The 12,525-nt window shown below is 38.4% G+C and overlaps 1 protein-coding gene across 1 annotated transcript in view; it reads right to left on the bottom strand.

The window, feature by feature from the left end:
* Positions 1–12,525, bottom strand: part of ACER3 (alkaline ceramidase 3) — a 130,029-nt gene that overhangs the window by 80,287 nt on the left and 37,217 nt on the right. The window contains exon 2 of the mRNA XM_075546323.1: positions 6,571–6,681. Within this exon, the coding sequence (XP_075402438.1) occupies positions 6,571–6,681 (111 nt within the window). The remainder of the gene's footprint in view (positions 1–6,570; positions 6,682–12,525) is intronic.

The raw sequence follows: 12,525 nt of genomic DNA, 5'->3' as shown, positions 1-12,525 counted from the left end.
CAAAATAATATAAGGATGACAACTATAGCTATGCTCTATTAAACTTGTAATAGAAGTCATAGCAAACACAAGATATTTTTAAAAAGGGGTTGAGAGGGAAGGATTACTTTTTTTTGCTTTTTAACATTTATTAATTTATTTTTTTTCTAAATCATTTTATTGGGGGCTCATACAACTCTTATTACAATCCATACATACATCCATTGTGTCAAACATTTGTAGATTTGTTGCCATCATTCTCAAAACGTTTTCCTTCTACTTGAGCCTTTGGAATCAGCTCCTAACAACCCTCCCCACCAATAACCCTTGATAATTTATACATTATTATTATTTTATCATGTCTTACACTGTCCAATGTCTCCCTTCAACCACTTTTGTGCTGTCCATACCCCAGTGAGGGGTGTTATATGTACATCCTTGTGATCTGCTCCCTCCTTTTCCCCTCACCTTCCTCTTCCCCTCCTGGTATCGCTATTCTCATTATTGGTCCTGACAGTTTATCTGTCCTGGATTCCCTGTTTCTAGCTCTTAACTGTACCACTGTACATCCTCTGGGCTAGCCAGATTTGTAAGGCACAACTGGGATCATGATAATGGGGGAGGAAGCATTAAAGGACTAGAGGAAAGCTGTATGTTTCATCATTGCTATACTGCACCTTGACTGGCTTGTCTTCTCCCTACAACCCTTCTGCTGTAAGTGGATGTTCAGTTGCCTACAGATGGGCTTTCGGTGTCTACTCCATACTCTCCTTTATTCATAATGATATGATTTTGAATTCTTTGATGCCTGATACCTGATCCCATAGACACCTTCTGATCACACAGGATGGTGTGTTCTTCCATGTGGGTTTTGTTGCTTCTGAGCTAGATGGCCACTTGTTATCTTCAAGGCTTTAAGACCCCAGATGCTATATCTTTTGATAACCAGGCACCATCCACTTTCTTCACCACATTTGCTTATGCACCTGCTTTGTCTTCAGTGATCCTGTCAGGAAGGTGAGCATCATGGAATGCCAGGTTAATAGAACAAAGTGTTCTTGCATTGGGGGAGTACTTGAGAAGAGGCCTGAGAGATGAATGGCTCGGTGAGCCTCACTTTTCTTGTCTTCTCTCTCTTTAATCATTGGACCAGTGTGTGGCTGCCTTGCTTGTTCTGTGCCTCAATTTAAAGGATACACTACTTGTGGGACACCTAGCCTGTGGACTGTGTCGCTGTAAGTTGAGGTCCCTTTAAGACCACAAGATTGGAATTTACATCTCTGGAGATGGGGACTGACAGTTGGTGACCTAGCTGACAGTTGGTGACCTGCCTTGCTGTTTGCTGCCTGTGCTGGGGATAGCCTAACTCTTTCTACAGAGGACTACCTGATGGCCCTCAAGACTTGAAGGACTGCCAGTGTCTCACAACTCTCTCACGAGAGTGAGTTGCACTGAGCCATTTGTACTGCTTTATAATTTAACTGTTCATTTCTTGTGTTATATATCTATCTATATATGTATATGTAGTTATCAGCAATCTGGTTTTATCTCGCTATAGAACCCTGTCTAATAAATACAAGGCCCAATGTCTATGTGCTACCTTAATACTAAACCTATAAATATATGCACATAAACCTATTTTCCCATAGTCATATATATATTTACATATGTACATGCCTATATTTAAACCACTATAAACGCCCTTTGCCTCTTAGTTCTTTCCTCTATTTCCTTTTACTTTCCTCTTGTCCCATTATAATGCTCAGCTTACATTTGGGTTTCAGTAATTCCTCTCAGTTACATTACCTTTGATCAAGTCTTACCAGGCCTCCTACACCCTCCTCACCATTGATTTTGGATCACTTGTTGTTTCCTTATCCCTGAGGTTGGATTAAATTTTTTATGGCAATAATATGACTATACATAAGTTAAGAGAATTTATGTTCAAAACTATTAGAAAAAAATTTGAATTCTGAAAGTTCGTGGAAGCAACTTTAATAAATGAAAAATGTTAGGATTATACACTAAAGACTGATAACTAGAAAATCTAATTTTTAAAATGTCATTTACAATAGCATCCAAACAAATTATGTATCTAGGGATCCAGGTCATGTGCCATAGTTTTCTAAAACAGTGACCCCTGGGTTTTCAAGGTGCACAACACACTCGACAGGCCATACCATAGGGATGCAACATGGAACTAGGCTCTACATCAAACACACCTATAACCTAAGGGCTTAAGATTGAAACTACAGCTATACCAAGAGTACTGAACTATCAATAACTGGACCAACATTTACTTACTGCTTCAATGCCCTACTTGCTGTAATAAGATATGTATTATTCTGAAAGACCTGTCTGACATTGGTCAGTGGTGATTATTGTAAGTTTCGCCTGACCATTAACTTCCATGGTTTGTATAAAGCATCCAGTCACGTAAGGATTTATTCTGTACAAGTCAATAATCTATGTATTAAGATTACATGTAGTTAGCCTACACTTGTTCAATCTCCTTTTCTCAAAAGTGTTTTAAACAATCAATAACACTATAAACAGTAGGTCCTTATGCTCCAGGGAGATGAACATTAAGATTCTATACCATACATTAACAAGGATCTCTCTAAGGTGAACCAGAGGCAGGCAGGCAGGCAGATAGATAGATAGATAGAAAGATAGATAGATTGATTCAGGAATAGATTTTAGGCTCACACTTTATCCTAGCTCCAAAATAAGAACAATTAGTTCCTATGACATGGCCCTGCTCAATACTCACCCTCACAGAGGAAACATAGAAGATAAGAGTGCTGTAGCAAAGTGTGGTGAAGAAATCAGGTGATGCCCGGCTATCAAAAAGAATATTTTAAAGGCTTGTCTTCAAACAAGCAGTCATATAAGTGAGACATCTACTAAATTCACATGGAAGAAGCACACCAACATCCGTGAGACACAGACTGTAAATTATATAATACAACCCCCGAAGGAGGGAATAGTATCAGAAGATTCTGGTGTGCAGAGGCTATGGATGAAAGTAGAAGCCCAAAATACATTTGCAGGATCTACACAAGGAATAAGTCTCCAGTGATTTCATCTAACCATAATTGAGGGATAGGAATAACCTGATTATCAAACAGAGATTACTGGAGAGATGACTATAGTAGATTAAAATAAAAAATGTGATCTGAACCTGAATGGTTAAAACCTTTTCATATGATCTTCTTTTTGATATATTTTGTGCTTGATTTGGTTTCTAATATTTTCTGTGATTTTTTTCATATTGAGGTTTGTGTCTATTATATTTTGCCACTGATGGTAGCCTTTCTGCTGGTGGTTTTGAACTGCTGACTACATGGCTCACAGTCCAATGTATAACCACTACACCACCAGGGCTCCTATATGAAAACTAGGATAGGTGAAATGTATGGAGATAATGTGATAGTTAGGTTTCCTGTGCCAACATGGCTCCTCTAAGAACATGTAGGTGGAGTTTATCCTGTCAATCAGGTCACAGCTTGATTGGAGGCAACCAAGATAAATGGTTTTCCAAGGCTGGCCTCCTTCTCTCTTTCTCCCTGGAGGTGGGCCATACACACTGTCCCCTCGGCTTTCACTTTCTGCTTGACAAGCCACATAGAGCCACTCTGAGACCTAGGAAAGCCATGGAGATGCTTCCACCACCACTGGATCCATAAGACTGCATCCACTGGGCTGTGATCTTCCTGCATTTTGTATCATTGCATGTGCTGCATAAGGTTGAAGTTTATGGACTAGTATCAGACTTATCGGCTTAATCTAGACTGGGCTAGGATATTTTCTTAATATACAATTACTCTTTGATATAAACCTCTTTCTTATACATATGAGTGTCCCTGGATTTGTTTCTCTAGTCATCCCGGTCTAACACAGACAATAACTAGAATAAGGGTTCCTGGGGGTACAGCAGGCAAGGCGTGGGGGGAAGGTAGAGATGATATCAATGAGTTTCAGAAGTAGGAAAATATTTTGAAACTGATTGTAGTAGTGATGATTTTACAATACTGCTTGACATGACTGAACTATGGAATGATATGATGTCTGGATTAGGTTCTAATAAAATGATTTGGATTAAAAAAAGACTACATGTGAAAAAAATGGAACCAATAGCATGGACACTTAGTATACAGATTGTGAAATGGAAATCTAATTTGCTGTGTGTGTTAGACAGGATTCTCTAGAGAGATAAAACCAGATTGCTGATAACTACATATACATATATAGATAGATATATAACACAAGAAATGAACAGTTAAGTTATAAACAGACTGATATATAATACAAGAAATGAACAGTTAAATTATAAAGCAGTACAAATGGCTCAGTGCAACTCACTCTCGTGAGAGAGTTGTGAGACACTGGCAGTCCTTCAAGTCTTGAGGGCCATCAGGTAGTCCTCTGTAGAGAGAGAGAGCTAGGCTATCCCCAGCACAGGCAGCAAACAGCAAGGCAGGTCACCAACTGTCAGCCAGGTTACCAACTGTCAGTCCTCAGCTCTGGAGATATAAATTTCATTCATGTGGTCTTAAAGGGACCTCAACTTACAGCGACACAGTCCACAGGCTAGGTGTCCCACAAGTAGTGTATCCTTTAAATTGAGGCACAGAACAAGCAAGGCAGCCACACACTGGTCCGATGATTAAAGAGAGAGAGACAAGAAAGATGAGGCTCACCGAGCCATTCATCTCTCTGCCCTTCAATTAATCTCACTTGTGTTTATCGGCCAGGCTGGTCCAATAAACTATCTCACTGTGTAAACAAACCTTCACTTAAAACACAATAAAATATTATTTAAAATAAATAAAGGAAAGAGAACTTGGGAGGGCAAGTTATGCAGTTAATAATACACATAGCAAAAGACCAAAGGAAATTATAAATTTTTTATTGAAAGACATAAATGAAAATAAAAAAATAGAAGTTATATATGTCCTTCATACAAGAACACAGTATCTCCTAAATTACTCTATAAATGTAACATAATTTCATTCAAAGTTCCATATGGCTTTTCATTTGAGTGGGATCGAGGGCGAATTATACTTGATAAATTGATGCTCAAACTGATAAGGGAGGACAAACAGGTTAAAAAGCCAAGGCAGATCTGAAGAAAAATAAAAGGTGGGGAGATTTGTTATACTGAATATTTTCAAAAAAGCTAGAGCACTTAAAGAAATGCTACATAAAGTCACAGTATGAGTTGGAAGCAACTCAATGGCAGTGAGTTTATTTTTTTATCTTGGTAAAGGGAATAACAAATGGACCTACACAACTGGATGGAAAGGACATTGGTAACCATTATGGGGAGCAATTTCTCTCAATCTATTAAAGACAGAGAAAAAATAAATAAATAAAATAAAATAAAACAAACAAAAAAATGCAAAAAAAAATTAAAAAAAATAAAGACAGAGATGAATGCATACACTTATGACCCAGGAATTACACTTTTAGGCATAACCCTAGAAAATGTTCACATGAGCACAAAGAGATATGTAAAATAATGTTCAATCTATCATTATTTGTATTATCAAAAATGAGAAAATGTACATAAAGAGAACATCTAAACTGTGTTATATTCATATTATGGAATACTACACACAGTAAAGAATAAATTAGAACTACACATACAGTAAAGTTCAATCTCCTGTCTAAAACACAATGTGGAGGTGGGTTGTTATATGATGAACAAGGTGAGATACAGTTTGGCTTAAAATATGCAAAACCAAGAGGGAACCGATTACAAGGATCTACATGTGACCTCCTCCCTGGGGGATGGACAACAGAAAAGGGGGTGAAGGGAGACGTCAGACAGGGCAAGATATGACAAAATAATAATTTATAAATTATCAAGGGCTCATGAGGGAGCAGGGAGCGGGGAGGGAGGGGGAAAAAAACAGGACCTGATGCAAAGGGCTTAAGTGGAGAGCAAATGCTTTGAGAATGATGAAGGCAAAGTATGTACAGATGTGCTTTACACAATTGATGTATGTATGGATTGTGATAAGAGTTGTATGAGTCCCTAATAAAATGTTTTTAAAAAAAGAAGAAAAAAATGCAAAACCACACTACATATACTTTTTAAGGATAGATACAAGCATAAGAATACAAAAGAAGGTGATGAACATCCAATTCAGGATATATTTTAGCTTTTGTGGGGGGTTGGATCAGAAGATTATGGGGAAAAAGACTAGGTGGGAAAACAAAAGATCCTTCAATTGTATGTGTAGTACTTTATTTCCTTATTTAAAAAAAGAAAATCTGAAATAAATATTGTAAACTAGTAAGATCTGACATGGAAAAGCTGGGTATAAGATAAATGGCTGTTTGTTATTATATTATTACCGCTATTCCTTTTTATATGCTTGAAATAATTAATGGTTTTGTTGTTGTTGTTATACAAAATGCAGTTCAACTTACTGGCAAGGTTCATGGAGTTTTAATTCAGAGATTCCTAAATGTGGTGAAGATGTATACTACCACAAATCAGAGAAACATTTTGAACAATAAGTAAGGAAAAGCAGCAATCTGAATATTCTAATCATTTGTCAGGCAAAGGGCTATACATACCTGTGAGTGCTAAATAAGAAGCAAGGTACCGCTTTTCCAGTCCATCTTTGACACTCTGAATGGCACCAAAGAGGGGAGGTATGATCATAATCAGGTTACTCACTGTATTCCCTGTAACAGAAAACAAATTAAGTTTTTAGATTAATCAACACAATATAAAAAAGTAGGTATTTACTAGATTGAAAATAAGACCTCAGTCATTTATAAAAGGACAAGAAGAACTGTCCGGAGCCATGAGGCCCGGCCATAACCTTGCCTTTCCGGAAACATGAGGCCCGGCCATTGTCTTGATCTTTATTGCCAGAGCTCTGTAAGGTTCCACAGGAACTGTTTGTTCTGCGGTCATTGTTCTCAGGGAAACACCTGTGGCTTGCTTCCCCCATTTATTCTCAGGGAACCACCTGAGGCTTGTTTCCCTTTCCCTGGCCTATATAAGCTGTAGTTTTTTACTCAATAAACGAGACTTGATCAGACTGCTGTCTTGTCTCCATTTCTCGTGTCTCTTGTCCCCCCAATTCCCACTCCCTCCTCCAGGGTTCGCATTGAAGTTCCCACGGGTTGGGACAAAGAACCTAGTGAATTTAGCTACATACTATGGGGCTTCAAAAAGTTGTTGGAAAAATTCTATTATCTTTGAATTCCATTTTTCCACAAACTTTGTGAAACCCCCACAGAGTGCTGAAGCTATGCCTCAACACTTGTACAAATATTTGTTTTCAGAAAACTTATTTTTAATGGCAAACTCAAACAACTAAGTCAACATTACAGACTTAAGATACTTAAAATAAAATTTTCTTAAGCAACAGAAAAACCTAATTATACCCAAAGTTCTATTTTTCTTGTCATATTTTTCCAGAGTGAAGTTTTGGTCTGATAATAGCAGACTTGGGTAATGTTAACTAACTGTTCCACTGAGGACCACTGAAAATGCTGAACCATTAAAACCCTAACAAAATGGCCTGGCTAAGGACAGGGAGATTAGAACTGAGACTGAAAGGCAGAGACAGCTCTGTTCTCCAATCAATTCTGACTCTGATTTGACTCATGGCAACCTCAAGTGTGCACAGAAGAACCCACCCCATAACATTTTCAATATGACCTTTCAAAAGCAGAAATGCTACACTTGACTTTAAAAGCACCTCTGGGAGAGTTTAAACTAAGATCCTTTCAATTAGTAGTCCAGTGTTTACCACTTGTACCACGCAGCGATTCTCAACCTGTGGGTTGAGACCACTTTGGCAGTCAAATGACCCTTTCACAGGGTCACCTAAAACCATAAGAAGACACATATTTTCGATGGTCTTAAGAACCAAGACACAGTTCTTCTGTCTGTCTCCAGGCAGGTCTGTCCACATACAGATATGCCTACATACCAGTAACCGGCGTGAAGACTGCCATGTTACATCATGCTTCAGGACAAAATTTCATTTATTTGTAATTAGAAATAAATATTTCACAATAGATAATTACCTATTGTTTTGTGATGAATCACTATGTTATTATTATGTTCAATTTGTAACAATGAAACTACATCCTACATATCAGATGTTTACATTACGATTCACAACAGTAGCAAAATTGCAGTTATGAAGTAGCAATGAAAATAATTTTATGGTTGGAGGTCACTACAACATGAGGAACTAGATGAAAGGGTCGCGGCATAAGGAAGGTTGAGAACCACTGTCCTAGAGAAAGCTCTATTTATAACCTACTGTACATTCAGGCAAAACCCATGGTCAGGGAGTTGATTCTGACGCAGAGCAACACTACATGTACGAAAGAGAAGAACTGCTCCTTAGGGTTTCTGTGACTAAATCTTTATGAAAGTAGTTGACAGTCTCATCTGTTTCCAGTGGATTATCTGGTAGGTTTGAACCTGCAACCTTGCAATTATCAGCCTAGTGCTTAACTTATTCTGCCGCCAGAAACAAAGGAGGGGGGATAGATTGAAAATTTATGACTGCCAAGGCAGAGATGACCATGTATTTGATCCCACCTCCCATCATTTACCCTGTGCAGATCTGAGAAGAATTGCTGCACATTTGGTAACCTTTGGGGACTGAAAGGACTCGTCAGAGTTTAGTGTCAATCAGAAATAAAGACCACTGAGTAACAGGCTTTGTGGTCATAATCAAAGTTTAAGGGGCATATGAAAAGACAAGCAAAATAAACCCAAAGGGGTTATCAGACAGGCTCTTGTTAGTAAAATCACAAAAGTTAAGCTTACTATATTTATAAAGATAAGATAAAAAATACATCCTTATAGAACCTGAAGAATATGAAAGGCAAAAAGAAAATCTTAAAAATAGCCAGAAAAAACCCACAATTTTACCCTCAAAGAAGCAACAATTAAAATGGCTGATATCTTACAAATGCAGTAAAGGTATTTTCAAGATGTTGAAGAAAAATAATTCTCTACTCAGCTAAAATTTCTTCTAATAATCTAACTGAAATAAAGTTGTTTTTAGACAAATGAAAATAAAAACTTGCCTCCAATTTTAGATAAATCAAACTAAGAACAAAAGAAATTTCTTTAAGCAAGAAAAGAGGATCTCCGAAAGGACTTGAGAATCAACCAAAATGGAGTTGACTAAAGACAGCAGTGTACACCAATGTTACTGAAAGTGTAAACCACAAACGCAGTGCTGTAAGAGAGAGAAATGAGATGTTTGTCTATTGACTCAAATCGAATAATGCTGCAGTTTACTGCATATTAAGAGTATCTCTCCTTGGTGTAGGGAGGAAGGATATAAAGGTGCCTGACATACTCCCTAAACTGAAGAGATTGATAAGAGATTTAAGAGACCTAGTTGACCAGATTACACAGGTGAGATACATGAGAGATGGTCATACATGTAAAGAACCCCATAAGTTTTATAGAGAACACCTCAAGGATTCAGCAGAACTAATCAGCATGCACATACAGGAACTATCTGCAGCCAGGCAGAGATCCACGTGATCACACATGGCCAGAAACTATGGCTATTCTCGACAGCTAGAAGAGTTTAAGGAGCCCCGGGGGGGGGGGGGGGTGCTGTTAGGTAAGCTAGCCCACAAAGTCATAGGTCAAATCCACCAACCTCTCTGTGGGAGAGATTCACAAAGCCTCAGAAAACCTATTTAGGGTCACTGTGAATTAAAATCAGCTTGATGGCAGTGGGTTTAGTTGTAAAGAAAAGTTTGATAGCATTTTGTGTTATCAGAAATTTCAGTGCATTCATATATGAGAGTAGGTCAAAAAGTATAGCTAATAGGGTTCCAGTTTATACATGCATAGATTTATTTCCAATAAAATGTTTAGACATGCCTCTGCCATTAGTGGATGTCTGTAGATAAGAGTCTCTCAGTAATGCATTTGTTTTACCTGTTACTCAGTGCCATTGAGTCAATCCTGACTCATACCAACCCTGTAGGACAAGGCAGGCCTATCACTGTGGGCTTCCAAGGCTGTAACTCAATACCAGAGTAGTAAGCCTCATCTTTATCTCACAGAGCCAGCTGGTGGTTTTGTGAGGGGAGGTCAGATGCTTACAGACATCCTCCCTGAAGGCAGTTAGTCCCCAGACTACAAGGTGGGCACCACTCTCTGCTGTTCAAGGACAATGGATAGGCCAGTAGATTTGGTTCTTGTAGGTGGAGTTCACACCCTACCGATAATGGTCTCTATTAGTTGAGCCAGGGAACAGGTCAAACCAGCTCAGTGACATTCAAAAGTTAGGTTGCCATGCTGTATCTAGGATCTGCCCATCTTGCCACATGTATACCCCCAACCCCTCCTCTTTCTATTGCATGGATACCCCTAGATCACCCCCTCCCATTACTGTATTACCTATAGCACAGCCCCTTCCTTTGACATGGGTCTTCACCTGTAATTAGGGGGCTTGCATGTCCCCAGAGAATATAAAAGCCTTGGTTAGCATTAAATCTCTCTCTCTCTCTCTCTTTTCATGTGGACCACCAAGTGGGACTGGGATGAGCATGCTACTATGAAATGTGTCTGACTCCATTATTTCAATATCTCTCTCTTCTATCTCTCATGCTCTCTATAACTTTACTATAATCTTTACTTATTATCACTGTACAATTGCGCCCACTGGACCCGTGATTATGTGTTAGGGGCAGGCTTCCCCTGGCAGTGGTTTCAAACTACTAACCTTATGATTAACAACCCAACACATAACCAACCCACTATACCCTCAGGTTTCTTATTCTTGTTAGGATGCCTTACAAAAAGCAAGTCCAAAAAAAGGGAGTTTCAGAGAGGATCTACTAGGCCAGTTCAATTTAAGGCAGAGAGATCAATTCAGAAGGTTTATGGCAATTACCTTTGGGGATTTCAAAGGGGGTGATCTTGGTAGATTTTCTCCAAAGATACAAGATGATCACAGGGACTTATTAAGTTTTCAGAAAACTGAAAACTGCACTGGTGAGGAAAGAGCCAAAAAGTTGCACAGAGGGGAATTTTTTTTCTACAATAACACATTCTTCTAGAATAGCAAAGGCTGTCCTATGCGAATTTCATTGAAAAACATCCACCCATAGTGAAGATCTTGCCCCTTTAGACTTGTTTTTGTTCTCCAAATTCAAGGAATATTGAAAAGGAACATTATTTGAGTCCCTTTAGGATGCCCAAACTGCCACTCAGATGTGGCATAAAATTGTAAACTGAACATTACCATGGTAAATTGTAAACAGAAAATTCCAGAATTCTTTGGGAAAGAATTAAGGGAGATGATGACATCACCATCAGAAGTGTATAGACCAAGAGATGGAGGATATGTCAAAATACAATAGCTTCACAGTTTGACATTTTTGTTTAATAAAGGTTACTATGATTTTGTAGAAATATATGTTTCCTTAGCCTTATTTCACACTTTAGTGTGCTACATTAAAGAAAGGGGGAAAAATATCTTCCCTCCCCACTGAAGGAAATTCTGTATATATACACACTTGAAGGGTTAAAAAAAAGAAAGAAAACTATTGCTCCCTCTCAATGATATTTTTACAACCTTAGGCACATTCTTCTGACATAATACAAATTATAGGCAAAGTTGAAGACATTCCAGTAATCTTATGATATCTTAATAGGTAAGGAAAAGAAAACTCAAATATCAAGAGTATGGAAGAGAGCAATGTGCAAAGGGATAACTGAAATGTAAAACTGAATGACGCTGGGGCTCAGTAACACTGGGTGGAGCTAACAGCCTCACCTGTTCTCCCTTTGGAAGAATACAAAGGGCCCTGAGGCATCTGGTTAAACAATCTGGAGCCCATTTGTACTTACAATTGTATAACCACTACCCTGTGCTAAGACATAAAAACCCAGTGAACCTGAAAAGGTGATCTATGTTGCTTCGTTGGCCCGGTGGAGAGCCCTCCCTCACAGTCAGCAAGTGAGCTAGATAAAGCACTAACTCAGTGGTTCTCAACCTATGGGTCGCGACCTTTCTGGGGACCAAATGACCCTTTCACAGGGATCGCCTAAAACCATGGGAAAACACATACAAGTAGCCGGTGTGAAGACTGTTACCCATGGTACACCATGCTTCAAGACAAAATTTCATTTATCTGTAATTAGAAATAAATATTTTACAACACAGAATTACATATTATTTTTGTAATCACTATACTTTAATAATGTTCAATTTGTAACAATGAAAATACATCATGCATATCAGATATTTACATGACGATTCATAACAGTAGCAAAATTACAGTTATAAAGTAGCAATGAAATTAAATTTATGGTTGAGGGTCCCCACAACATGAGGAACTGTATTAAAGGGTCGTGGCACTAGGAAGGTTGAGAACCACTGCTCTGATTTGAGCCTGAAAGTACTATACACTTTCCCCCAATGCAAGCCCATGGTGCCAACTCTCTGATTAATGATGCCAATGCTCTAAGAATGTTGAAGTCTCGCAGAACCTCTGAGACTTAAAAATCAGAAGAGAGAT

Source organism: Tenrec ecaudatus, chromosome 4 (genome assembly GCF_050624435.1).
Source record: "Tenrec ecaudatus isolate mTenEca1 chromosome 4, mTenEca1.hap1, whole genome shotgun sequence".
In the NCBI taxonomy this organism is placed as follows: Eukaryota; Metazoa; Chordata; class Mammalia; order Afrosoricida; family Tenrecidae; genus Tenrec; species Tenrec ecaudatus.
The sequence above is the reverse complement of the archived record's forward strand: the minus strand, read 5'-3'. Positions and strand labels throughout refer to the sequence as shown.